A 27,388-nucleotide genomic window follows, 5' to 3' on the forward strand; every position below is an offset into this window, starting at 1 on the left:
CAAAAGTGTTGCTGCTGCTTCTGAGCTAATGGGCCTGGAGGGCGCTTCCTCACTGGCCCCTGAATAGGGCTGTCTGAACATCTTCTGGGAGCAAGGCTGGAGCATTCTTCCCCCACCCTCTTCAGCCATGAGCATCTCAGGAGTTAGAGCTGGAAATGGAAACGAACCCTCAGGTCACGGTGGCCCAGCCTCTAGGAACAGGGGGAGCCTCACCCACCCTCTGTGGGGTGCTTGCTCCTGCCTGAAAGGACTGGGAGAGGCTGTGGGACCCAGACCCCAGAGAAGGCCCAGCCCAGTGCCCAGCACAGGGAAGAAAATGTTATTTCCCTTATCTTTCTTTCAAAGCAATCACTCAATAAACACAGTGAAAGAAGGAGGGGCTGGGGGCTGGATATACAAAGAGAGGCACAGGGCAAAGCCTACTCTAATGTCTCCAGAAAGTCCCAAAGTGACGCATACAGAAAATGGAGCTGGAGGGCGGAGGATTCAGTACTTGTGGGGAGTGGGGGCTCGATGAGGAAGGTGGCACATGCTACTTACTGTCTATACCAGCCCCGCACAACCCCTCTGCTCCGTATAGACCAGCCTCTTCACTGTACCCCAAATACCCCTTGGATGGCTCCACTTCTGTTATCCACCCAGATCTCTTATCAGTTCAAGTCTCATCTGTCCTTTAAGGTTGTGCCCTGTCTCTTCATCCTGGGACAGGCTTCCTCAAGGGCTGTGGCCACAATGATTTGATTTTAGCAGCCTATTCCTTGTCTATACCACCTAAAGAGACATTGTACATGGCTGCTTGGGTGCTTCTCTTTATTGGTCTCGTCCCTCCAGCTAGACTGTAAGTTCTTTAGCAAGGACATCACCTTGAATCCTCCCTCGCCTGCTCCCACTCAGCCCAGCCCAGCACAGCATTCTGCATATGGTAGGTGCTCAATGAAATTCTTACTGAGAGAACGAATGAGAAAATAAATGAATGAATAAGGAAAGAAGACGGAAGGAAGGAAGGAAGGGAAGGAAGGGAAGGAAGGAAGGACGGAAGGAAGGAGAGAAGGAAGACCACCCTGGTTTTGGCAAAGGCTAGGGGAATTTGCACAGCTGGCAGATTTGGTGCTCCTTCTTTGCCTTCCTTTCTTACTCTTCCACCATAAAGTGTGTCTTTTTAAAATTTTTACTTCTTGAGAAACCATGAAATAAGAAAACATATGTGAAATTTTCAAGCAATATGAAATCATCAAAAATTATAAATGTTTATTGAACACTTACTATGTCCTCATGATAGTCCTGCCCTTGAGAGGCTTACAGTTTCGTTGGGAGATAAAAGTAACCCACAGAAGCCTTCAGCCAGAATGACCTAGAGGCTGGCACTCCAGATCTGGAGGGATACATGTCTGGGATCTCAGCACGCCCTGGAGCAACTATTGGGAAAATTACACACAATGGTGACATTTGTGAATGTATAGATTTATCTCAGTGTCCTCATCTGTAAAGCAGGGGCACACATCTCATAGAACATTAAAAGAATTAATATATCTAAAACTCATGGCATAGCGCCTGGCACAAAGTTAGTGCTCAGTGAATATTACCTATTATTATTGCTAAAGATATCAAACTTCTATTGAACTCCTGTTATGAGTCAGTGACTCAGAGCTGCGTGCATCGGATTGTCCCAGCTCTCTCTCCGTACTGTCTCATTTTCATCAGCAAATAGCCATGCTCAAGCTCCTCTCATCTTCAGCTTCACCTCCTTGTTCCCACAGCAGCATTTGGCCGCCACCTCATCTCTCTGTCCCTTTCCCTCTCCAGCTTCTCAAGAATGGTCTGCACACATGGTTTCCATTTCCTCGTCTCACATCCACTCTTCAATCTCTGCAGTCCGACTTTCTCTCCCACCACTCAACTGAAAAGGATCTTGTTAAGGTGACAGCAGGCTAGGCCAACTGCTGTAACAAATAACCCCCAAATTTCCATAGCTTCCCACAATGCAGACTGATTCCTTACTCAGGCCATGGTTCAGTGTGGGTTGGCAGGGGCAAGTGGGGAGAGCAGGCTCGGCTCCTCACAGTCATGCAGAGACTCAGGCTCCATTCATCAAGTGGCTAGCTGCCAGACAAAGGAAAAGAGAGCTCGGAGGATTGCATGAGAGATTTTAGGGTCCAGGCCTGAAAATGGCTTACGTCACTTCTGCTCACATTCTATTGGCCAGAGTTCGGTCACATGTCCTCACCATTCTGAAGGGGAAGCTGGGAAATACAGTTTGGCTCTGCACAAGAGGAAAAGGAAATGGTTTTATGAGCACACAGCATTGTCTCTGCACAGTCCCCAATGACTTTTTTTTTTTTTCCTGTGAGGAACATCGGCCCTGAGCTAACATCTGCCAATCCTCTATTTGCTGAGGAAGACCGGCCCTGGGCTAACATCCATGCCCATCTTCCTCCACTTTATATGGGATGCCACCACAGCATGGCTCCACGCATCGGTGCGCGCCTGGGATCTGAACCTGTGAGCCCCTGGCCGCTGCAGTGGAGCGCGTGCACTTAACCATCTGCACCACCGGGCCGGCCCTGGTCCCCAATGACTTTTATGTTGCCATACCCATGGGACGCCTTTGCGTCCTCATCTTACTCCAGCTCTTTGCCGCTTTCCAAATAACTGATGCTATCTTCCCTCTTGAAATGCTCTCCTCTGTAAGCCACTCTCCTAGCTTTCTTCCTCACCCTTACTGCTGCTTCTCAGTCTCTGTGGCAGATTTCCCTTTCTCCTCTACCTAGCTTCTAAATGCCTGGGGTCGAGGGGTTGTTCATCATGAGACTGAGTGCTCCCTCTCCCTCTCTCCATTCTCCATTCCCAAGGCTACAAATATCCTCTGTATCCTGAGGACTCTCTGGTGTATTTCTCCATTTTTAACTTCACCTCTGAGGACTAGACTCATGCCCACTGCCCATGTGATGTCTTAATTCAGATATTTCGCTGGCATCTCTAACCTAACGTTTACCAAGCTGAGCTCACAATTCCTCCGCCTCCCACCTCCTGTCTCCCACAATGGGTTGTTCTTCCCCAGTTATCCCCTTCTCATGTTCATTCACCTAGGTGCTTAAGCCATATCTTAGGAGTTAGCCCTGATTTTTCTTCGTCTTTCTCCTGCTCTCTTAACTTCCATCTCTAATCCATCAGCAAGACCCATGGAGTCCATGTTCAAAATCTGGCATTCACCCACTTCTCCTCTACTATTGCACACCAAGTCACCCTTACATCTTGCCTGGTTTATGCAATAGCCTCCAAGCTGGTTTCCTCTTTTCTACTCCCTCCCCCACGTCCATTCACCACACAGCAACCAGGCTGATCTTGGCAAAATGTAGACAGTATCATGTTACTCCCCTGCTTAAACTCCTTCAGGGGCTCTCAATTGCACTCAAATAAAATCCACACCTTTTAACCTGGACTTCAAGGCCTTGTGTGACGTGGCCCCTTCCTACCTCTCTGACCTCATCTCATGCTGCCCTACCCCTTGAGGATGGAGGCAGGAGACTGGCCAACGTATTCAAGATGATGTCTCTAAAGAGCTTACAGTCTTGTTGGGGGCACAGGTCTAATTCAAAGAAAGCATGCCATCAAGCAGCCATGCCAGGTAGCAGCTGTTTAGATGCCAACCAAGTGACACAAGTAGAAAGAGGTGGAGGGAGTCAAGGAAGCCTTGCAGGACAGCTAGAATGGAAGGGACCACGCCTGTGTTGTCCACCAATGCACGCTCAGCATGTGGCACAGTGCCGGGCATACAACAGGGGTCAATAAATATTTGAAGAACAAGTGAATGACACAATGCATGAATGACTGAATGACATGATTCCTGCCCTACTGGAGCTCATGGCCTGGTGGGGGAGGCTGACAAGTAAATAAATGTTTGGTCATGTGATACATGATGGCAGGGCATGTACAGTCAAGGTACTCTAAGGGCACACGGGCAGGAATTGTCAACTCTGCTTGGAGAGCAGTCAGGGAAGACTTCAGACAAGGAGGTGACACTTGGCTGAGACTTGAAGGATAATTAGTGATGGGTCCAGAGAGATGAGCAGAGACAGGCATGCCGCATTGAAGACACCGTAGTGCAGATGAGTGAAGGGCGGGGCTCATGGCTGGTGGGCGCCATTAGAGCACCAGACAAGCCATGTGTGATCAAGTGTCAACTAGATGTCACAGGCCACAAGGGCTTTGAGAGGTGAGAAGGTGGAGGTGACTGGTTGGCACACAGTAGGTTTTCAATGGATGTTGGTGGAGGGAATGCAGGCAGGATTACTAAGGGCAATTTGGGGCTGATTCGAGTCATTACTGGACCTTGAAATGTAAAACCATGGTCTAAATGGAAGGCAATATGCTAATAATGGTCTTAATTAATATTAATGAGAAGACAGTCAGGGATGACGCAGATCACCAGGGGGAGCAAAGCCAGGCGGATGAGGAGGTGTGTCATACACTCCAGCAGGCCACACTGTCTGGCTCTGCCACCGTGGAAGAGAGGGAGGGAGGGCAGGGGAAGGACCTCATGACTCATGTGGTCTGGGATGGGAGGCCACCTGCTCTTCACCTGCTCTGGCTGCTGCTGTCTCCACACCCCCTGTGGTGGAGGGCTGGTCTCGGGAGGAACCTGTCCTCCCTGCAAGGCCATAGGTGCTCCCGGGAATGCTGATCCCTGGGTGAAAGGGATCTTTCCCCTTCAGAAAGGTGGCTCTGCCTGAGGTCTGTGAGGGTGAAAGCCTGGATCTCAAACATTTGCCCCTCCTTCCTTCTTCCCTGCCCAGATCCTGCAGAGGCAAAAACACCGGGATTTGGGGATGGCGGTCTGCAGGGCTGGGGAATTCAAACTAAGTCAGTATCTGCCTGGAAAATGTTTGTCCAGGTGGAAATGGTGACTGGGAACACTCTGGGCAGCCTTGATAGAGGGCAGACAGCCAGAACAGGGCAGTCTGAGGGGCATGTGAAGGGACAGGCAGGCCCCCTTCTCTGCTTCGGAGAAGGATAGAGTGTGGGGGTGGTCTTTGGGTCTCTCTCTTTTTAAAATCATGAATCTGCCTCCCTCACCCCCCTTACCACCCACATGTCTCATCTTAGTGGTCACAAACATGGCGGTGGAGATCCAAAGTATCAGCAGTTAATAATGATAGCTCACCTTTCCCGAGTCAGCTCTTGCTCTAAGGCCTTTATATTTATTAATTCATTTCATCCCTCAATAACTGCAGTGGGCACTTTTATCATTCCCATTCTCCACACATGGAGACTGAGGCTCAGGAGGTGAGCGATTTGCTCAAGGTCACACAAACGGGAAGCTGCAGAGCCAGGGTTGGAAGCAGGCTGTGTGGCCCTGGAATCCCTGTGGCTCTCTAGATCTAGGGTGGCCCTGGGATGGGAAGGGAGGGCTCCCAGGACCCAGCAAACCAGTGAAGAATGTGGCCAGGAACTAGTGTCGGTGCTGCGTTCACTGCCAGGGGGTTCTCAGAACGCTCGGTCGGGGTGTGAGGAGGATTCTAGCTCTGTCATAAGGAAGGAGGACACTGGGAAAGCACGGTACACTTCCAAAGCCTTTGTGTTCTCATCTGTATAATGGGAAAATAATTGCTAATCCACAGGGTTTACTGGGAGGAGTAGATGAAGCAGCACGTGCAAAGTGCGTGATACATCATGGTAGGTGCCCAATAAATGAGTTCCTTCTCCCCCCGGGGGGCAAAGTTTGATTCAGGCTAGGTTCAGCCATCCTGTCCACAAATGTGTCCTGTGGGCCTACCAGGTGCCAGATCTTCTGCTATGCCCTGAGAAATACACCGATGAAGAAGAGGCTGGAGCAATGTGGGGTGGGGTGGGGGAGATGACCCAGAGTGACCAGAGAGAAACAAAATGGATTGTTAACTAATCCACGAGAACACACTACCTGATAAATGAATGTTCTCCTCAAAGCAGTAGCCTCAGGAGGGCACATGGCTGTTGCAGGGATGCTGAGGCTCTGCCAGACACTGATGTCAGCCCTTGGACTCTCCTCCCAGGTCTGCCTGGTGTGCTCCCCATGTCGCACGAGGCCTTTAGGAAAATGGAGTCTCAGAGAAGGGAAGGACCTGCCCAAAGTCACACAGCCACTCAGGACAAGAGCAGAACCAAAAGACCAGGCTTTTGATTTCTGAGCTGGAGGTCTTCCCAATACACGGGAGCATCTCCCATCCTTCCTTTATCCTCACATGCTGCGTTGGAGATGGATAATTCTCCTGTAAATCTAGTGTCACAGCTTATTCAAGGCTTTGGCTCGCAATGGCTTTGGACTATTTTTTAAAATACCTAAACCCACAGCAGTAGGAGGGAGCTGGAGACAACCAGAGGAACCTGTCAGTGGGTCTGTGTGGTAGTGGCAGGTGGGAATGGGAGCTGAGTGTGCCAGGGTTCCCATCAAGTTCTGGGGGTCAAGGATTAGCATTTCTAAGTGAACTTTATACAGAGGACAAGGGCCAGCCATTTTCTGGGTGCAAGAAAGGGGCTGAGGCTAATAGACTCTTGTACTGGGGGCGCTTTTCAGAGTCATTCAAAGAGCCGGTGGGGGTGGTCTTCTGGAGCCTATTTAACAGCTTGGAGTCCTCAGGTTAGATGTGTGAAGGACGTTCCAGAGCAGATTTATTTCATTCTGAAGCAGTAACTCAGGAGGGCTTTCAGACAGTCCTTTGCTCCAGAGCGTCATGGGACTGGGGTTCTCCTTGACTTGGTGGGTTGAAGTCTGGTCCTGCTTGTAGACAGGCGGGTGGATTAGGTGACCCCCGAAAGACCTTGCTGGCTTCAGGATTCCGGGCGCCTTCGTAGTCATGTGGAGGTGCCCGTGTGCGCCCGTGAGTGCGCGCGTGGGAGTGTGTGTGGCGGGTGGGAAGCGCGTGAGCGCGGCGGCCGGTGGGTGTGTCTGAGGCGCCAGGGCCCGGGGCTGCGCCTGTTGCACCCACTTGTGGCTCCCGGGCGCCGCCGGAGGAACCGCGCCTTTGCCGCCTCTGCCGAGGACGCCGCCCGATGGGAGGAGGACCGAAGGCTGATGACATGAGGGCGCCGTCTCCCGAGTGATGGCAGCGCGCGCTGCCTCGCCGCCTCCGCCGCTCAGCCCTGGACTCCTTACGTCAGGGTAGCTGGGTGCCCCCTCCGCGCGGGAGCCAGCGAGCAGCGGGAGAGCAGAGCAGAGCGCGCCGCTGAGCCTGGGCGCCCTCGCTGCGCACCGAGCCCCGCCGAGCCGGGGAGGAGGCAGCGCCGCCGAGCCCGCGCCGGACGCGGAACCCGCACCCGGAGCTCCCCGGCCGCCGCCCGGACCCGTGGGGCGCCGGGCTTGTCCTGTGCGCCCCCCGCCATGCGCGCCGGGCTCCGCGGCTCTGCCGAGCAGCCCCAGCGCGGTGGGCAGCGGCGCCTGGGCTGGGGCGCCTCTCGCTGAAGTAGTTGGGCGCCCGGAGCCGAGGGTCGCCACGTCGGGGGCGCGGCCGGGACCCGCGGAGTCGGCCCCCGAGCGCGGGGAGCGGGGCCGCCCGCGCCGCCCCACCATTACCTCCCCGGGCGGCAAGGAGGAGCTGGTGGCGGTCGCCTCCCGGCTGTGGCAGCGGCGGCGGCGCGCCTGCCTGGCGGCCGTCGGCGTGCTGCTTGCCATGGCGTTGGGGCTGCTCATCGCCGTGCCGTTGCTGCTGCAGGCGGCGCCCCCGGGCGCAGCGCACTACGAAATGATGGGCACCTGCCGCATGATCTGCGACCCATACAGCGCCGCACCCGGCGGGGGGCCCGCGGGCGCTAAGGCGCCGCCGCCCGGACCCAGCACTGCCGCCCTGGAAGTCATGCAGGACCTAAGCGCCAACCCTCCGCCTCCTTTCATCCAGGGACCCAAGGGCGATCCAGGGCGACCCGGCAAGCCCGGGCCGCGGGGGCCTCCCGGAGAGCCGGGCCCGCCTGGACCCAGGGGTCCCCCGGGGGAGAAGGGCGACTCGGGGCGGCCCGGGCTGCCGGGGCTGCAGCTGACCGCGGGCGCGGCAGGCGGTGTCGGGGTGGTGGGTGGCGGAACTGGGGGCGGCGGCGACTCTGAGGGCGAAGTGACCGGCGCGCTGAGCGCCGCCTTTAGCGGTCCCAAGATCGCCTTCTACGTGGGTCTAAAGAGCCCCCACGAAGGCTACGAGGTGCTCAAGTTCGACGACGTGGTCACCAATCTCGGCAATCACTACGACCCCACTACTGGCAAGTTCAGCTGCCAGGTTCGCGGCATCTACTTCTTCACCTATCACATCCTCATGCGCGGCGGCGACGGCACCAGCATGTGGGCGGACCTCTGCAAGAATGGGCAGGTCAGTGACCCCCCACCCCCACGCCCGCCGATCCTCGCAAATCCCTGTAGACACCGGTCCCCACCCCACGCCCCGAACCGCCTGGGAAACCAGCCTTTCTCCCCACTCGCAAGCGCCCGAGAGAGCCCCGGGGCGGGGGCGGGGGTGGGGGAGCACGCCACAGCATCCCGCTTCCCAATGCGCCCTGGTCGCGTTTATCTGAATGTAGCGCCAGAGGTGGTGCCCCAAGCTCCCAGGGATCTCGCTACCCAAACTGCATTCTCTGGCTACTTGCGAACCCGCCCGCAGCCTCGTGGGATCCTCGGAAACCTCATTCTTCAATAGTTGCCCCTGTGCGCCCCGGTCGCCCCTTTGCCCTCCCGTCTCCTTTGCTCTCAGCCGTCGCCTCTCATTCCCGCCCTTCCCCGCTGGGTCAGTGTCCATGAAGCCCGCGCTCTCCCTCCTTCCCGGACTTGCTGGCTGCGGAGAGGAGGGGACCGGGAGGGAGTTGGCTAAGTTGGCGAGAGAGAGCGTGGAGCCTGGGTGGGAGCGTGGACCCTGGAGCCGCGGGCAGAAGGCCGGCCAGGGGGCGCGCCATGTGGGGGCCGGGCAAGGGCCCAGGCAGAGGAGCCCTGGCCCACCCGCTCTGGCGGCTTGCCCCTAGGTCCGGGCCAGCGCCATCGCGCAGGACGCTGACCAGAACTACGACTACGCCAGTAACAGCGTGGTGCTGCACCTCGACTCAGGAGACGAGGTGTACGTGAAGCTGGACGGCGGGAAGGCGCATGGAGGCAATAACAACAAGTACAGCACGTTCTCGGGCTTTCTTCTGTACCCGGATTAGGGGCTCAGGGAGCGCAAGGTGGAGAGGCTTTAGGCCGCCCTATGCCCATGGGAGCGCGCTATTCCCTGGCGAGGACCACTCTAGCTTCATGACACTTCCTGACATCGTTGAAAAAGACACATCCCTGCTGTCCTCCCTGTCCCGCTCCCGACTTAAGTGTGTCTGCGACTCATCACGCTCCAGGCTGAGCTCCTGGTCCCTGCCCCCAACCTGGGGAGGGATAGGGGGACGCCCAAGTGACGAGAAGAGCGTGAAGATGAACCCCTGCGGCCGGGGCGGCTGCGGCATCGCAGACTTTGCAAACCTGATTGGACTGGACAGGCCGGGCGGGACACCTGCCCTGCTCCAGTCCCCTTCCTCTTCTAAGTGCCCTGAGACCCAGGGCTCCCCGCCCTGGCCAGCACGAGCTCTCTGGGGCATCCTTCTTTGTGACCCAAAATACTTGTGCAAATTTCCCTATCAGCCAAAAACCCTCCTGCAGCAGAATCCCAGCAAACGGAAAATTCACAGCACTCCCGACTCAGACCCACCGCGATGCATTAAATTATGTTTTTAGACTATGGGCTCTGCTGTCTCTGTCAGCGTGGCCCCAGGACCAGGCCTCCAGACGCTCACCTTGGTGTAACCTTAACTGGACCCTGAATAGTTCCATCTATGCCCTACTTGCCAGCCACTGCCTTGTCCCTGCCACCTGGGCTGGGTGAAAAGATGTGGGGAGATGGGGTAGCAGCGTCCCACCCCTTGAGGGAGGAGTTCTCCCCTAGGCTACAGCCCTGAACAGGAGGGGCCCAGAGGAGAGTGCAGGAGAGTTAGAAGCTGACAGGACGGGACTCAAGGACCAGTTGGATCTCCAGGCTCCCAGCCTTGTGGGAGGAGTTCAAAGGGCAGGAGTTGCTGAGCGGGACGGGAAAGAGGAGGCATTTCTGCAAAATGGCAGGCATGAAAGAGGCACCTGCCAGCAGGTGAGCTCTGAGATATTTCCCCCAGAAGGAAGTGCAGAAGGTCCCGGAAGAAACACACCCACTCAGGCACACAGGATACTCAGCACATGTGTGTGTACTCACACACCGGCCGGGTCCGCATCTCTCAAAAGAGCTGGTAACCGAGGCAGTTCTGTGGGTCATCCAGCCCCCTGAATGCACCCAGAACCGTGTGGTCAGTGAGGTAGATACTACCCCTCCGGGAGGGACAGCCCTTTTCTGGAGTCTTCCCTTCCCGTTTGCGTGGTGGTGTGGGGCACCGGCTCTGAACCCGAATGTGTTTGCTTGGTCTCCTCTCTTCGCTTCCCTACAGCGTTCCACACACACCAGTTAGGACAACTCCCTACGTGGTTTTGATTTTTTTTTTTTAACTTTTTCGTTTTTGTTGTTAGATCATTGAGTTCCAATAAACAGTAAGTTATCTACAAAATAACCAGTTAGCAGCCTGTTACTACTTCCTGAGCTCATTTTGATCAGTTGTTTGAAGAGAAATGTGAGTGTACACAGAGGCAACCCCAGAGTGTATTTGTGTGTAAAGCTGGAAATACACACACACACACACACCCCCCATGTGGATATACTGTTGTGGTTGTCATCACTAATCTGTGTTACACACGTGCACGCACACACACCTTCATAGATCTATGTCAGTGTGGTGGGTGACAGTGTTCAGGCTGTATGTCTGCCCCCAAGTTGCACTGTGCTCGACTTCAGTTCCTGGAGGACGCTGAAAGCTGTGATTCCCATTTAAAAGACGGTTATACCCCCTGCCTTGAGTCCTGTTGCCGTCGCTGTTCCTCTTTACACTCTTATTTTATTTGAATAATGTTTTATTGTCATTCACTTGAATATTAGCAATGATTGCATCTGCTTTGAGTCCGGGAATAAAGTGCTCAAAGATAGCTAGGGGGAAAACAAATATATATATGTATACAAGCCACCATCCCCCCAGTTCCAGACCCAAACCAAACCTCAATTCCCCATCCACCCACCTCCACTGATTGTGGAGCCCAAACCCAGCTGAGCTCAGGAACCCGGGAGGGCAGAGTCGGGCCCCATCTACAGTTGCATACATATCAGTTTCTGATGCCTTGTGGATTGTATCATCCAGAAATGCGATTAAAACCAAATGTCTGAGACCCAAATGAAGTCTAATTGCTATGGATCTGCAATCCTCAGCAGGCCCCTAATCCTTTTTGACTTATTCCTCCCTTTCCCCGGATGAGATGGAGCTTAGACACAAAGCCCTTGGTTTAAATTTCAAAAATTAAAATTGACATGCAGCAGTGGCTTTCCTGGGAGCGGGAGGAATTTCTAAGGAGGTGCCCTAGCCCAGCTTTATCCTCTGCATTAAGAAGCAATTTGTACTTCTAACAAACTCCCCCCCCCCCCCGACCCCCACTCCCCTTTGGCGAAAGGGCAGTAGAAACGCCTTGCCCGGGTCTGGCTGTTCACAATACTTAGACGAATTTGAATCTGAGATTCCTCCATCTGTATTCCCCGGTGCAACCAGGCTTCTTGCAATTCTAATACCCAGGCTGCTGGGAGGTGCTGCCAGAGGTGTCAGCTGCTAAGAGGATGATAGATTGATGAGGCAGCGGGCGGGAGGCATGGCCTAGGTAGGAGCTCGCCAGCTCAGGAGCAAGCTCTCTCTGCGTCTGCACACTCTCCGTGTCCTAGGCAGGCCCCTCATTACCCACTGAGGTACATGAGCCCACGATCTCTCTGGAGGACTCCCTGAGAAGGGGGCAGGGAGGGATGGGGAGACCAGGCCTCCCACCATGCCACCTTGTGTGCCATTAGTCTTGGGGTAGGTGTGGAAGAAACCCTTTGCCCAGACACTTACCCTTCCTGTTTCTAGTTGAGTAGAGAATTATTACAAATCATAGTTATAAAGTGTTATTTTAATTTCCTAATTGCTTTTGGGTCCATTTTCTAACTGTGTTCTTAGACTGGAATTATCATACTGGCATCTCCCAGGAAGTAGGAAAGATATTTTTCTGCCCATTTGGGAAGTGGGGAAAATAGGGCTCAGAGCATTCCTAGACTGGCTCAAGTTTGCAAAGCTTATCAGAGACTGAGCTGGGACTTGAACTCAGACCACCAGGCCGTGCCCCTGCCTGACTGCCCAGATGGGGCACATCCACCTCTCAGGTCCCCAGGCCTTTGAGAGGAGAGCAGATGGGTGAGACACACTTCCCAGACCTTCCCCTGCTCTAGGGAGTCTCAGTGCCTCCAAAGGGTCAGACAAGAAGAGCCAGCCCTACTTCTGGCCCAGGCTGCCCCCAGAGAGCACCCCAGACAAAAGCTCCCACTCCTGAGGAATTTGGCTGAACATCTGGCCTTGGGGTCAGTGTTGATGGCCCAGCGGGACCCTCAGGTCACCAACTCCAAATGCTCCATGTGGACCTGTCTGTCTTCATCAGCACCCCTTCCCCCAACCCCTTCTCCTTGGGGTCCAATGAACACCTTCTCCTATACCAGCTCTCCCTTCTCCCTCTTGGTGGTGGGAACGGGGGCATCTTGCAGGTGCAGAGGGTTTAGCTGAAGTGAGCAGGGCTGTCCCTGATTGGCGAGAGGGCCCTTTCTTCATTCCCAGAGTCCACATCTGTGTGGCTAATTATTTTCAAGACTGTCTAAGTGCATGAGATACACACCTGGCCCTGGAAATTCGGTTAAAAGTTATGCCTTCTTCTACATTTTCTTCCTATCTGCGTGAGCAGATGGCTTTCTTGGGCACCCAAGACAAAACATCCAGGCCCCCTCTGCATGGAACTATGATGACACCATGCAGGGGCCAGACTGTGGAGACGGGTCGCTCCAAACTTCACTGATCGTGCAGTCCTATTGGACAAACCTTTTTGAGCACTCACACCCAATATATGTATTTGACTTATGAATAATTTGTATATGCTACTGTCAATCCATAATTTAAAAAATATCTATCTTTTTGTATTTATATTCATTAAAGGATCTGCACATTCAAATCAGTATTTATATTCTGGCTGGCTAACCAAGTTTGGAGACAGGGCTCCTCTTAGTGGAACAAAAAGAAACAAGGGTTATCCATGTGTTTCCCTTCAACTTGCCATTTTTCCAGAGTCTTAGGCAAGAAAATATGTTCTTTTATGAGTCACAGGTAAGGCTGTGCACTTTGATTCTTTGAGTGCCCAGTTTCAACCCGTATTGTAAGTATTAGTAACTCTTGATTTTCTTTCTATTTTTTAGATTAAAAATAAATCAAACTAAAGTTTCGGTATTTCTTTCTTATACCTGAGTTTGAAGCTCTGATGTTGACATTGGAACCAACTCATGGAATCAGGCTGGGCCGGGCGCAGGGCAGGCTCTCTCCCAGGGGTCCCAGAATACTGCGGAGGAGGAGCCTGGCGGGTGGAAGTGAGGCATTCCGGCGGAGTGTTTGGTCCTGTTATTGCCGTGTTCTAATTTCCTTCAGTGAAAGGGGCATGGACCACAATGGCAATTGCGGTAAATACTACGAGCAGTGGTGTTTAAAAATAAGTTTTATCATAACAATTTCGAAACTACTCAAAAATAAATGGAATAGTGCAACAAGCCCCCGTGTGCCTGTCATTGAGCTTTGACACTTACCAGTCATGGCCAATCAGGTGGAGCTACAGTTTTTACTTATTGAGACCTTATGATGTACCAGGAATCAGTGCCAGGGCACAACTATTTCCTCGTAATACCCTAGTGAAGTAAGTGTTGTTATTAGGCCCACTTTTCAGATGAGGAAACTGAGGCTCAGAGAGGTTAGGTGACTTGCCCAAGGTGAGGGCCAGGACTGGCTCAAGGTCTGTCTGACCCCAGAGTCCAAACTCTTGGGAATATGGGTGGGGCAGGGAGGTGAGACCTTACAGAGAATCCACAATGAGGGCGCACTGATACAAACCAGCCTCCCCAGCAAGCACTCTACAGGTGAAGCCAGCATCAAGAACCTTCTGTGGAGGCCTCCCAAGTGTCTGCTCTCTCCTAATATTCTAATCAGTTTGTTTCCAGGACTTCTCACTCTCCCCCTTCTTACTGTTCCATACTCTAGTCATGCTGTTCCCTTTACTTGGAAACCTCTCCTCTGGGTTGGTTCCCAGCCCTCCTTCAGGCCTCAGCTGGCATGTCACTTCTAGTAAACCCCAGCTCTCAGCCTGGTGCCCCCGGGTTTCCTCTTCTTCCCTTCCCTTAAAGTCCGTAGTACCCTGATCTTCCCTACCGTGGTGCTTGTCACACCACTGTGATCACACGTTTGCTGGTCTGTCTTTCCTGTGGGCTGTAGGCTTCACAAGAGGAGACCCAGCATCATCTCTGTGGGTGACCACTGAACCCCCTCTCCCCAGCACTTAGAATGGTGCCTAGTACACAGTAGGTGCTCAGTAAATATTTGTGAAATGGACGGTTGGATGGATGGATGGATGGGGGAATCCTAGGGGACTCTGGGACAGTAGATTTTGGGAAGATTTCCACTCAGATGACTGACTTTACAGTGGGATCAGAGGGGATCTTCCCAGCAAGTTGAATATTGCTTTTAACCGATGGGTCCCTATCCACCTCCACCCCTTGGATCTGAGTTTGTAAGGTTTGGGTGAATGGGGAAGATGGTGTGGTATGCAGAGGAGCATTTATTGCAATCTTCAAGGGCCTGGTTACACCTCTAGAAATCAAGAGAACCCTCCAGTTGACATGAACTTACGACTGCAGCCCCATGTGGCTTTGGGCTGATTTACGTTCCCTCCCTAGGCCCTCCAGCATGTTCCTCAGCTTTCTGGGGCTGCTCAGCAGTAGCCTCGCTTCCAGCGAGGACCCTCAGTTGCTACTTTCGCTGTCGGGATTCTTTTATTTTCTCCAAATGAAAAACATCTTTTGAAAAATTGTTGACACAATATGCACTTGCCAAAAATGTAAGCAATATAGAGAAATATGAAAAAGAAAGTAAAAATTCCCTTCTCCTTATGCGATCTCCTTCCCCAAAGACAATTTCTGTTAACAGCTTGGTTTGTATTCTTCCAGACTTTTCAAATGCACTTGTGTGTGGATTTGTTCATGAAGAATGTAAAACTCTGAGCACTGTTCTGCACCTGCCCTTTCCTGTGATGATCGCTCTGGAACAACTCCTGGGGGCAGTTTGCCGGGGTCCCTTTTTCTTTTGACCGAGGCGCATGCCCTGTACCATTGAGGATGGACTTTGGCTGGTTAAAAGAGTCTTCTGCCACTAGACCTGGAGCTGTTTCTGACTTCCGGAGCGAGCAGAGGAACAGCCTTTGCCAACAGGGTTGCCCCTCCACCTAGACACAGGCTCCCCGCGCAGGAAAGCCCCACTTGATGTTCAGAGCAATAGAAAGGATGTGTTTATCTGATTTACAGATGGTTCAAGTGCTTCCCCTCCTTCTGTTCTCACTGTCTACCTCGTGGTATATCATCTGCATCCAGCAGTCCCTCCCCTGGACTGAGTGAATTAAAGCGAGAGATCAACTCCTGCCAGCCCAGTTGTGCTCCAGTTTTGCCGGCACAGGGAGAAAGGAGAGGACTCCGGCTGTGTTGGGGGGTGGGGGCCAAAGGGGGTGCTGGAGACCTCGTTCTCCGGGCATGTTAGGCTCCAGTTAGGATGGACCTTGGCTGATCCCCTGTTGCTTCTAGCTTTTCAAACCTTGTTAAGGATGCAATATATCGGAGGAAGGGTGAAGGTTCGTGGAGGCAGGGCCACTGGAGTTCGGGGCACCAATGGTGCCCCAGGCTTTCCTAGAGAGAATACCGCTCGATTTTGACTCTTAGGCAACTGATTGGCAGAGCTGTGCTTTTCAACGGTGTGTGTCTGCTTGCCCACATGGGCCTTCGTGGGAATTAGTAAATGAGGCCTTTTCCTCCAGGTAGATGCAGCGTTTCGCAGGGCCATAGTTTCGTGGGTGCAAAGCAGGCAGGAACTCGGCTTCCTGTGTACCCAGGTCTCCAGGCCTGCGGTTTGGAGAATGGCCCTCTTCTCCCCTCTCTTCCTCCCTAGTAGTTCCCGTAGTTCCCGTATCCGGGGCCGGGTGCTGCTGCCTCTCCCTGATGTGCCGCACCTGGGGATGGGGAAGGCAGCAGAGAAGGGCAGGACATTCTGCTCTGATGCCTCGTGACTCCAGGCCAGCTGAAGACTGACGCAGGCGCAGGGATGCCAGGCCACACTGGGCAACTGATGTGTGCTCTGGAACCAGACTGAGCAGTGGCAGCAGCTGAGTGCACCAAAATAGCCCAGCTATTTGAAGGCAACCAGGTCATGACACAGAGTGAAAAGAGGAAAAAAAAAGTGGTTTTAAACATTTCTTTTTTTATTGAGCTGAGCCCTTTATCTGTGTTGTCTTGCTTAATCTCAAGAATGAAGGAAAGTGAGGCTCAGCAAGCTACATAGCTCAAAATTTCTCACAACAACTCTGGGAGAGGTCAAAACAGAGGCACAAAGAGGGCTAGTGATTTGCCCAAGATTACACAGCAAGGAAGTGCCCTGAGATTGAAGCTCACATCTGTCTGATTCAAAGGCCCTGCCTCTTGTAATCGAATGCCCTGTCTCTCATACTTGCCTGCTGGTTATCTGAGGCTTGTCGCATAACCTCTCCGAGCTGTGGTTTCCTCTCCCATAAAATGCCACCTATTCCTTAAGACTAGCGGGTGGAGTGAAGGAGCTAATGGATGTCAGCTATGTTAATGGGAATTGTTCAATAAGCTGGTTATTATCACCATTCAAACATTTGTTTTGAAAAAGTCACTTTTCCATCTATACCACCTGGCAACTCTTCTAAACTCCTGCTATTCAGTGGAACTCAACTATAGTCTTTGAACTTGGATTCAAATACATCTTTGTCTTGAACTGGTTCTGCAACACTCTGAGAGAGATTTAACTTGCTGAGCCTCGCTTTCCCCATCTGTAGAATGGGGCCAATGCTCTTACCACATGAGTGGTTGGGAGGATTAAAGAGATGTCCTAACACAGTATGAGGCAAAGAGTAAGCACCTGAGACCCGGGGATGGTAGGTGTTGTTGACATAATTATTAGGGACCGCTTTCTTCTCCCCTGAGCTGATACATTTCAGGAATCATCAAACGAAGTCTGCTTGAAATAAGGGGCAAGATTTCAGGGTCAACAGCTGACGTTTATGCCCACACCAATGGGTTAGGAGATACCGAGGGCATTTCCCAAACATGTCTACAATCCTTTCAGTAAGATGGTTGCACCCATTTCACAGATGAGGAGGTGAAAGGCCATATCAACAGTCGTACGTCAAAGCTAGAATTCAACCCAGTGCCTTTTCCACCGTTCACGCCTTGGCCTCCCAGAGAGCGTGAGCCCCGTGGTAAGCATCGCCCATATGCTGGTATGTATGCAACGATCCTGTGCAGATCCCGGTGGGGCTCCCTTGTTGACTCCCAGGCTAATAAGCCCCTGCATAATTGGGCCTGGAGCCGTGACTAAGTCTTGGGGCTCTGCTGCATAAATATGCAAACTCCCATTGATGGCCCAGCTCCATCACGGCCTGATTGCAAATTGACGCGCACAGCCCAGTGGCTCAGGGCCTCTCGCCATGCATAGTAAGAATACCCGCTAATCCCCACTACAGCTCCCAGGGCTGGGGCAGGGGGCCCTCCAGGGGGCCCGGTGGAGAGTATACATTGAGGGCACACAGTCCAGGCCGAGGCCTCTTTCGAGACCTGCCCCACCTCCGTGAGATCGAGATGGACCTCACAAGTCTTTGGAAGGCGAGTTTCTTCTTTCTTTCCCCAGATCCAGGATGCACGCCCAGGAGACCCAGACCCTGTTCAAGGGCACAAAGTCGGATGGGAGAAGTCCACTGACCTCCGGACTTTGAAAACCAGCTTTGCTATGTGTTCCATTCAAAATCTGCTTAATGAGTGTCCACTGTGCACCCAGCACTGTGGCAGGGGACCTGGTCCCTGTCCTCCTTCAGTCTGGCTAAGACGGGAATAATAATTATCAGTGATAACAGCCATGGTACTCCCTCTGCTTGCCGAGTACCTTCTGGGAGGCGCACGAGACTCACGTGACCTCATTTACAACTCTCTGTGGCCCTACAACAGGGGTGTTAATCCTTCCATCTCACAGCCGAGGGCGCTGGGACTTGAGAAGCTAGCTGACCTCTGCTCCAGGCCCACAGCTAAGAGGTGGTGGAGCCAGAGTTCAAGCCCAGCTCTGTGTGGCCACAAAGCCCCTCCTCTGCACAGCAGAGATGCTGAGGTGTGTGCTGAGACCATGCACACGTGAGGAGGGCTGCCCAGATGGCTGCTCTGGGTACAGGGGATCTCTGTCTAGAAGCAAGAGGGCCCAGGAAGGGCTGGAGTGGTTAGGAGGTGGTGACCCCTGAGCTGCGGTTTGCCATATAAGTTATAGTCATCATCCTTAGGGGGCTTGCAGTGAGGCTGAGCAGAAAACACACACACCGAAAATCTGCTGGTTATTTATTTATTCTCCAAAGATTTGTTGAGTGCCTCCTCTACCTACATTGAGCTCTGTGCTGGGCCCTGGGGTACGAGATGTCCTGAGGTGTGTCCCAGTGCTGCAGGACCTCTCAGTGGAGGAGAGGAGCCAGACCAGAGCCAGGGGCAAAAGCAGGGAGGAGACAGCACCAAGGAGGGCGTCACTGAGCCCAGGGGGGCCATGAGCAGAGAAACAAGGGGGCATGGAGGCTTCCATCTCCTGGAAGGCTGCATCCAGGCAGGGACTGACAAGAGTTTGAGATGCCATTCTAGTGGGGAGGCACCAGCAAGGCAAAAGGCAGGGAGGTGGGGCTTGCCTCTGGGAGGGGTCTCCTGGAGCCTTTCTATCCGTGTGCGTGTGTGTGTGTGTGTGTGTGTGTGTGTTTGTATGTGTGTATCTGTAGGTTTATTGTGGCCGGGATGCCTGTGTGTGGGATGCGGTGTGTATGTATGTGGGTGCTTATACATTTTGGGGGTGGGGGTGACAGTGTCCACTGTGTTGGTGCTGCGTCTGGCCCAGCACGCCCATTGCTTGGACCAGTCTTACCCCACGCTGGAAAGATGGAAGAATTTGATGCCATTGGCTTGTTCCTCTTGCCTCCAACACACATGATAAACTTTGTGGCTGACTCTTTTTGAAATGTGCTTGGAGTTTGTTTTGAGGGTGGGTCAGAGGGTGCAATGGGGTCCAGGGCTGAGGGCTGGATGATGCGGGAGTGAGGGCCTGGGGAGAAGGAATATCTCAGGGCAGGGACTGAGGGTTAGGCGGGTCCCTGTGTTGCCTAAAGGAACCAAAATCATGACGTCCTGAAAACACAGATGCAGACACCTGGACATGCAGCAACTTCACGTTTTTATGTATTTTATTTTCCTTGGTTGATACTTTCTAAAGCACATTGGCAGCTCTTTTCTTTCATTTGTAGTGACACCCCAGTCCCCACACTCACCAGTATGGTGAGATGGCAGAGAGCTCCTTTCCATTTGATTTCTGTAAGGACCCTGGTCCCTGGGTGGGTCAGCTATTTCCTCTCCATTTACCAGTAGAGGAAGCTTAGGTTAAGATAAATGAAGGGATTGGTCCAAGGCCACAGAGCTGGTTAAGAGTCGTGCTGAGAATGGCCTCCCAGTCAGTCCAGTCAGATTCTAAGGGCATTTGTTGGCTCAAAGTAAGGGGTCTGGATATGTAAACATGATGGGGGTGGGAGCAAGCAGATAGATTCCCACCCCTATTCTAGGGTATTCAGAGCAGACCAATTTCCTACATGTACCGCAGCCCTCCCATAACCTCCCGGATATACCAGCTAGAGCATCCATCCATCCATCCATCCATCCATCCATCCATCCATCTATCATCCATCTATCCATCATCCATCCATACATCCATTCATCTATCCACCCACCCATCCATCCACCCACCCATCCTTCCATCCATCCATCCGTCCATCCATCCATCCATCCACACATTCATCCATTTATTCAACATCCATACATTCAATGCACACTTGTGTGCCAGGCCCTGTGTGGGTGCTGGGAAGTGAGACAATCTTTACCCAAAAGAACTCCCAGACCAGTGGCAGAGCTTCCAGAAGCCACCATTCACCCCTTCCTTACTTTCTCCAAACAGCTCCTTACTGAGACACTTGGGGCTAGGGCTCTCGCCCAGCTCTCCCCTCAGTGATTGGCCCAGTAGGGAACATGACATCCTCTGATTGGTCCACTCCCAAGTGACTGGCATCAGAGAACAAGAAGTTCCCCAGTGGTGAGGCTGCGCTCGTGAGGCAAAGCTCAAGGTCTCTCCTACCAATATGGGAGGTAGCCAGGGATCTGGCTTCTCTCCTGAGGTGCAACCCCAGGTGCTTGCTGCCACTTCTGCAGGATGGTGACAGTCTGGGGCAAAGCCTGCCTCTTGCATTGAGTTTGGTTGTGCCCATGTGCCATGTGTGGGGTTTGTCTGAGCCCTTGCTTGGCCCCCAGCCACAGGCTGAACCCTCCACTCAGCTGGCCACCTCTGCTGAGGGGGTGCAGACGGTACCTTGCATGTGCAGCCCCATTTCTGGCATGTCATGGCTCCCACTGCCGCCAGCACCAGTGTTGAGAGGTCTGGCTGCAGAGGGAGAAACTGAGGTCTGTGTCTTACTCTACTTCTTCTGCTAAGTTTCTAATGGGAGGGGAAGGCTTCCTGTGGAAATGAAAAGAGCAAGCCTGTTGCCTAGCCTGGTGCCCACGAGGCTGGGGGACAGGAGGAGGCGATTCCCCGCTGAGCCCCAGGGCCTGAGGGCCGTGAGAGCTTGTCTCTAAGATATGTGTTCTGGGGAGCTGGCTAACTAGTCCTCACTCGCCACTGCCAGCTGCCTCTTTTCACATCGCTGGACTGATGGGGTTGCCAAGTTAGGGACCCCGTGGCCCCAGCCCTCAAACAGCAAGTAATTGTTTCTACCGCGTGAGCAGCCAACAGCCCCCGGGTGTGTGCCGGCAGCTGCTGAGGGCCAGAGGCCTGGGCAGGGTTCTCCTAATTAACTTTCCACTATTCCCATTCCAGGAGGATGGGGCAAAGGAAAGCCGAGCACCATCAGATGGCCGACTTCACTTTTGGCTCCCTGTTTTGTAAACCCGCCATGCCCCACGGTGCTTACAGGGTAACCTCCGAGTCCCAGGGCTGTGGACCCCGGTCATGAGCCGGCCCGCCTTCTCCCAGCCCGCTTCTCCCTCCGCCTTGCTCCACAGCCAAATGGAGCTTCCTGTGCCTCCACACAGAGGCTCCTTCTTACCCCCACGCAGGGCCAGGACTAGGGTGAGGTGCACAGTTTAAGGGGGTGCCAAAAAACTCAGTAAGTAGATAAATAATTTTAATGCAATATTTAAAACCTCAAAATCAATGTGATCCGTGATAAACAACATATCAAAATTTTAAATAAAGATACCATCAGTTCAGCAAATTGAGCATATCTTTTTCCTTCGGGGTGCATCCTTGATTCTTATTTTATCCCAGATGAGCACCAGGTTGTGGGAGGAAAGGGGAAAAAGACGGGGGAGCGGAGCCCTGAGAATTCAGGAAAGGAATGACCGACTGTATTAATCTTAGTAAGAGTAACCCTCCTGTCACTATCCATCCGTTATATTGAGCACGTACTCAGTGCCAGGTACCATGTTGAAAACTTGACATTTATGATCTCATTTTTTCCTGCAGAGGTAGGTGTGATTATGCTTCTTTCACGGATTTGGAACCCGAGGAACAGAAAGTTCGAGTAGCTTGCCCAGTGTCACACAGCTGGGTGGGGTGGAGCTGGGACTGAAATCCAGGTCTGACCTCAAAGCCTGTACTCCTCCAAGATATCACATGGCTCCCCCTGAGTGATGCTGTGTCTCTGTTTTTCTCCCTGTTCCAACAACGATGACGACTATTTCCATAAGTAAAATTTAGTAGGCTCTGGTTATGTGCCAGGTACTCTTCTCAGTGCTTTAAACGCATTATCTCATTTAATCCTCCCAACAACCCAACAATGAGGTAGGAATTATCCCCATTTTATATATGAGGAAACTGAGGCACAGGAAGGTTAGTAACTCGCCCAAGGTCCCAAAGCTAGTAAGTGGCAGAACCGCCACAGGTTGGTACCAGAGTGGAGCTGGCATCCTTCCTGGCTGGCGAGGGGATGCTTCAGGTGCCGAGCTGGACCAAGACTGTCCCCGCCCATGTGCGGGGGCGGGGGGGGGTGGGAAGACATGGCCAATCCCACCAGCCCCGGCCCAGGCCCCAGCCTCACGGAGCTCGCGGCCAGCACCCAGGCCAGGGCCTTTCCCACCCACTCTTGGATGGCGCCTCACACGGTGGCCCCCGCCGACATCGCTGCGCTGCCGTGCTTAGCAGAAGCTGTCATCCCCGTGGAAAACTGCCAGAGGGACAATGAAGGCATTCAGGGGCTGTTATTTATTTATTTCTCAATAAAGAAACTTCATGAATAGATGGATATTTATTCACCTAATTCACTTTTGCAAATGCAGTGTCCTTCAAAGGATGATTTGTTTGCTGAGCGGGGCTGAGGCGCGAGGTTAAAAATAGCTCCCGGCAGTACCGTATTTCTCAGTAAATCAGTGTTGATAATTTAATAATAAAATTAGTCTTACATCAGGTACCAGATAACGCTCCTCTGACATGCAAATCGAATTCAGCTTCCTACCCAACGTGAGCCATTTGTGAGGCTACAAATTCACCAGCCTCCGTTTTGGGGGCACTAAATTTAGAGCCTTTCTTTCGTGGGTCAATAAGAGAGCTTCTAAAATGCCTGTCTCACTAATGTGGTCATTTCTAATAGTCACTGAGTTCAGAATGTAGACGGCTGGCCGTCCTCTCACTTCAGAGCTCCCACACACCGCAGGGTGGAAAAGGCCCCCCAGTGCACGCCTGTCCAATTTGGGGAGACCACTCTATATTGCTTTCAGTTTCAGGGCAGAGGAGAGGGACTCTCTCCTTCAAGGCACATTTCACTTCCTGTCAATAAAAGTTTCATGGCCAGCTACTAGGTACCGAGTCCTGAGGTAGGTGCTGGGACAGCAGAGATGACCTAGGTGCTATGTCCAAGGAGCTCATACATGGCCTGGTGGAGGGACAGGACAGGCACATCAAGGGGCATCATGGTATAAGGACAATGAGAGAAGCTTGTACAAGATCCAGGGGAGAACGGCAGAAGGAAGGGCTAATGTCACCTGTGAAGGAAGGAGCACATGATTCAGGAAGGCTTGCCCTCAAAAGAGACGTCTATACTGGGTTTTGCAGGATGAATAGGAGTTCTCCAGAGAGTTGGTGGCACCGGAGAGGTCATTCCAGGCAAAGGAAATGGTTATGTACAAAGGTGTGGATGCGTAAGACTGGGTACTGTCTAGAGAAATTAAAATTGGTTCTTTGTAGCCAAAGACTAGCAAGAGGGAGCCTGGAGACCTCAGTGGGGGCCACACGGCCTTGTGATGTGAGAGCGAGCTGAGATGTTTGTCTGGGAGCCTGAGGAACCAGGGAAAGGTTGGAAGCAGGGGAGAGGTGGGGTTGGATGTCTATGTTGAAAGATCTTTCAGGACACAGTGTGGAGGGAGGGTGGATGGAGGAGGGCATGATGATTCCCTTCTCCGCTAAGGCCTAAGCACCCCATTTTCTACAGGGCAAGTGGGGTGCTCTGTGAATGACGCAGGACACAGGGGCCGCGGAGCAGACAGGAACTAGAGGAAGAGAAGAGGAAGAGCTGTCCCAGGAAGAGCTGACGGGGGAGTGAGATCTTCTCGCCCGGGCCCTCTGCGTGGGAGCCTCAGGTCTTACCCACCCGGGTGAGGTGGTCAACAAGCTCCTCTATTTGTGTGACAGGCGCAGTTTACAAACTGTTCCCACATGGACTGTGTAATTTGATCCAGACCTCAGCCTGCTGAGATTGACAGGGCGGGCACCATGATTCCCATTTTACAGATGAGGAAATCGAGGCTCAGAGAGGTGACATGACCTGCCTGAGGTCACTCAGTTAGAAAATGGCAGAACTGGGACTTCAGATCACGTCCTCTTAATTCCTAGTCCAGGCTCTTTTGGGGCATAATTCTCATTTCAATGAGTTGGGCACCTATGACGATTTTCTTTTTTTATACACTGGGAATGGGAGACAGAGGGTTAGAGTAATTTGCTCAAGATCATGTAGATCCTAGGCCCAAATTTAGATTCCCTTCTCCTGAGGCCCCATTCATTCATTCATGCATTCATTCATTGTGTTACCACTGCCACAGGCTCTGCCCCTCGGGGGGCCTCCTATCTTCATTCACTGTTCCTGGGCACACTGGCCTCCCCACGTTTTGTAGCCGACCAAGCATTCGTGGCCTTTGTTCTTGCTGCCCCTCTGTCTGCAGTGCTTTTCCCTGCGTGTCATCCCAGCTCCCTCCCTTGCCTCATTCAGCTCTCCCTGAAATGTCACCTCCTCTGAGAGGCCTTCCCTGACCTCCCCCCACCCACAGCGCATCCCATCTCCAGCCCCCTCTCTGGCTTCAGTTTTCTGTACAGCCCGTACCCCGACACTGCTGTTTCTTTGCTTGTCTGTGTCCCCCAGTGGAAAGTCAGGTCCAGGATGGCAGAGACTTTGTTTGCTTCTGCATTTTACTTCCTGTCTTGTTGCAAGGAGGCACTCGATAAATGTTTGTTGAATGAATGCATGTTGCAAGCGAATGCTGCCCCCAGATGAAAGGTACTGTCCTGGGATCCGAGATGAGCTCTCTCCACAGGAGCTCGTTCACACTGTGCCGGGGAGACGGGCCTGTGGGCCCTCTCCATGTGCCGGTGTGACAAAGGCTGTGTGGCGTGACAAAGGCTGTGTCTATGCACCTAAGAGCTTTACTCACGGGCCGTGAACAGCCTGGGGCTCTTTTCACTGCGACAGCAGTTGGGGGTGAAGGAAGGGAAGTGTGTGGAGAATGTGGGCCACCTATGGCAGGCTGACTTGCACGTGCTCAGATGTCTTTTAGAATGAATGCAAAGCGTAAACCAAGGTAGACAGGACATTCAGACTGCGCGTACAATGGCCTAGGAGATCAACCTTCCTTATAAACACTCTGTGGCATTGGTTCAGGTCCACTGCTCTGGGTCTCAGTTTACCGAGCAGTAAAGTGGGCAGAAAGATCCTGGTTGTGCTGAGCTCATGAAGCCTGACTTTCTGTCGCTCCGTCCAGGGGAAGTCAGTCTGGAATTCCCATTCTTTTCTTTTCCCTGTATCTTTATCATCTACTGCGCATTCAGCTCTGTGCTGGAATGGGAGACGCTGGAAACCTTTCCCTCGTCCCTCCCCCTCCCCCCAGAGATGCTGGGGTCTGGGGCTTGAGGCCCCCTGCCAGCCCCAGAGCCATAGTGGAGGGACAGAGGAGCCAGCCCAGGAGCAGGCAGATCTGCAGCCTTGAGAGCTGGCTCCAGCCAACGTAGTTAGACGATGAGTACATTTTATTCTAGAATAAAAGGGCTTTTAAGAAAAATACAGAAATGCTTAGGGGAAAGTTAAGGAGGAGAAAAGGAAGGCAATGGAATTGTTTACACCCCATCAATGCCTGAGAAGAACCGGTTTCAATGACGCACTCTTCTGGGTATTAGGTTGGTGGGGGTTGGGGTGGGATGCCAGCTTTTCCACTGTGCAGACCCCTCCACCATGGTGCTGGAAACCTCTGTTCCCAGCCTCCCGCCCAGGTCCACTCAGCTGTTCAACTGCCACCTCCATTTCAGCAAGTTCAAGACAAACTCCAGCATTTCCCACGTGGAAATGCTAACCTGCTGCTAGACACAAGTAGGCCCATATTGGTGGGTTAAAATATTTACATATTTCATTTAAATACTTAAATATTTAAATACTTCCATCTTGGCTAACAGATAGCCACTGCCCTCGGCCGCCCCAGCTAAGCTGGCCTCTCCCCCAGCACACTGGGACCTCCCCGTGCTGCAGCAACAGAAGGGTTAACACTGGTGTGGTCGGAGTCTTTGAGGACCCTGCTCCAGCTTCAGGTCTCTTCTGACTGGTCAGTGTCAGTGCTCACGGGTTTCTAAGTATGGGTTTCTATTCCCCTACTCCCAGCCCCTCATACACTCACAACTTACTCTTCCTCTTCACGCATGTAAAGGGCATGCCACTCACCCGGATGCCAGGGAAACATCTGGGGGGCAGGTCATAGACATCCCCCATCCCCACCCACAAGGCAGCCCCAGGGCCCTGCCTCAGCTCCAAGACTCTACGAGGGCAGCGCTGTGCTTGCCTGTTCCCTGCTGAATCCCCAGGCTGCAGCCTGGCACTCAACTGGCTCTGATAAATGGCACCCTATGGTTGGCTGAATAATGTCCCCAAAGATGTCCACATCCTAATCTCTGGAAATCTAGACACTGTGAATGTTACTTTATATGGAAAAACAGACTTTGCAGATGTGATTAAGTTAAGAACCTTGAGACGGGGAGATTATCCTAGATTATCCGGGTCCGCCCAATGTAATCACAAGTGTTCTTACAAGAGGGAGACAGAGAGAGATTTGACACAAGAGGAGAAGGCCATGTGATTGCGGAGGCAGAGATTAGAGTGGTTCAGCCACAAGCCAAGGGATGTAAGTGGCCACCAGAAGCTGGGGGAGGCCGGGAACAGAGTCTCCCTGGGAGCCTCCAGAAGGACTCAGCCCTGCCGACCCCTTGACTTGAGCCCTGCCCCGTTAAGACTCAATTCAGAGTCTGGCCTCCAGAACTGTAAGAGAATTAGTTTCCATTGTTTTAAACGAGTGATTTTGTGGTAATTTGTTACAGCAGCAACAGGAAACTAGTACACATACCCGACTCATCTCGACCATCTGGTGAGTCCTGGTAGGTCATGACCCTGTGGCTAAGAAAACTGCTCACGCTTGTGGCTCATGCCTCTCAGAAATGCAAAATCAATCATGGCAGTTCCCCTCACTGCCCTATAAACTTCATCAAGGGCTCCTTATTACCTTGGTAGTCCGAGGTGTGTTAGCCAGCACACAGTTCCTTGTGACTTGCCCCTGCTGGCCCTTTAGATCATTCTCTCCCATGTCCCCACACTTCCCAAATGTCAGTCAAGCCAAACTGATATTTTCATATTCCTGAGTCTCACGCCCCACAGGCTAACTCCTCAGTGCCTTTGTTCCGAACCAGTCAGGATTGCCTGGAAAGCCCCACCCTTTTCATTTGGTTACTTTCTACTTGTCCTTCAAGCTGGCCCGGTAGTCCTCTCCTCCAGGAAGCCTCCCCTGCTAGCCCCGGGGCTACGTTCCTTTCCTGCTCCCAC

At 52.7% G+C, this 27,388-nt stretch overlaps 1 protein-coding gene across 2 annotated transcripts; it reads left to right on the plus strand.

The window, feature by feature from the left end:
- Positions 1-7,643: 7,643 nt before the first annotated feature.
- Positions 7,644-9,684, plus strand: C1QL2 (complement C1q like 2). Of its 2 annotated transcripts, XM_087434935.1 has the most exons (3): positions 7,644-8,040; positions 8,080-8,327; positions 8,971-9,684. In XM_087434935.1, exons 1-3 carry the CDS (start codon positions 7,644-7,646, stop codon positions 9,148-9,150), a joined length of 825 nt encoding a protein of 274 aa, XP_087291061.1. In that variant the 3' UTR covers positions 9,151-9,684. The 2 variants fall into 2 exon arrangements, with proteins under 2 accessions (XP_087291061.1, XP_004423951.1); XM_004423894.3 differs by having other exon boundaries at positions 7,644-8,327.
- Positions 9,685-27,388: the final 17,704 nt, after the last annotated feature.

Source organism: Ceratotherium simum, chromosome 9 (assembly GCF_057802395.1).
Source record: "Ceratotherium simum simum isolate JZ-2026a chromosome 9, ASM5780239v1, whole genome shotgun sequence".
Lineage (NCBI taxonomy): Eukaryota > Metazoa > Chordata > Mammalia > Perissodactyla > Rhinocerotidae > Ceratotherium > Ceratotherium simum.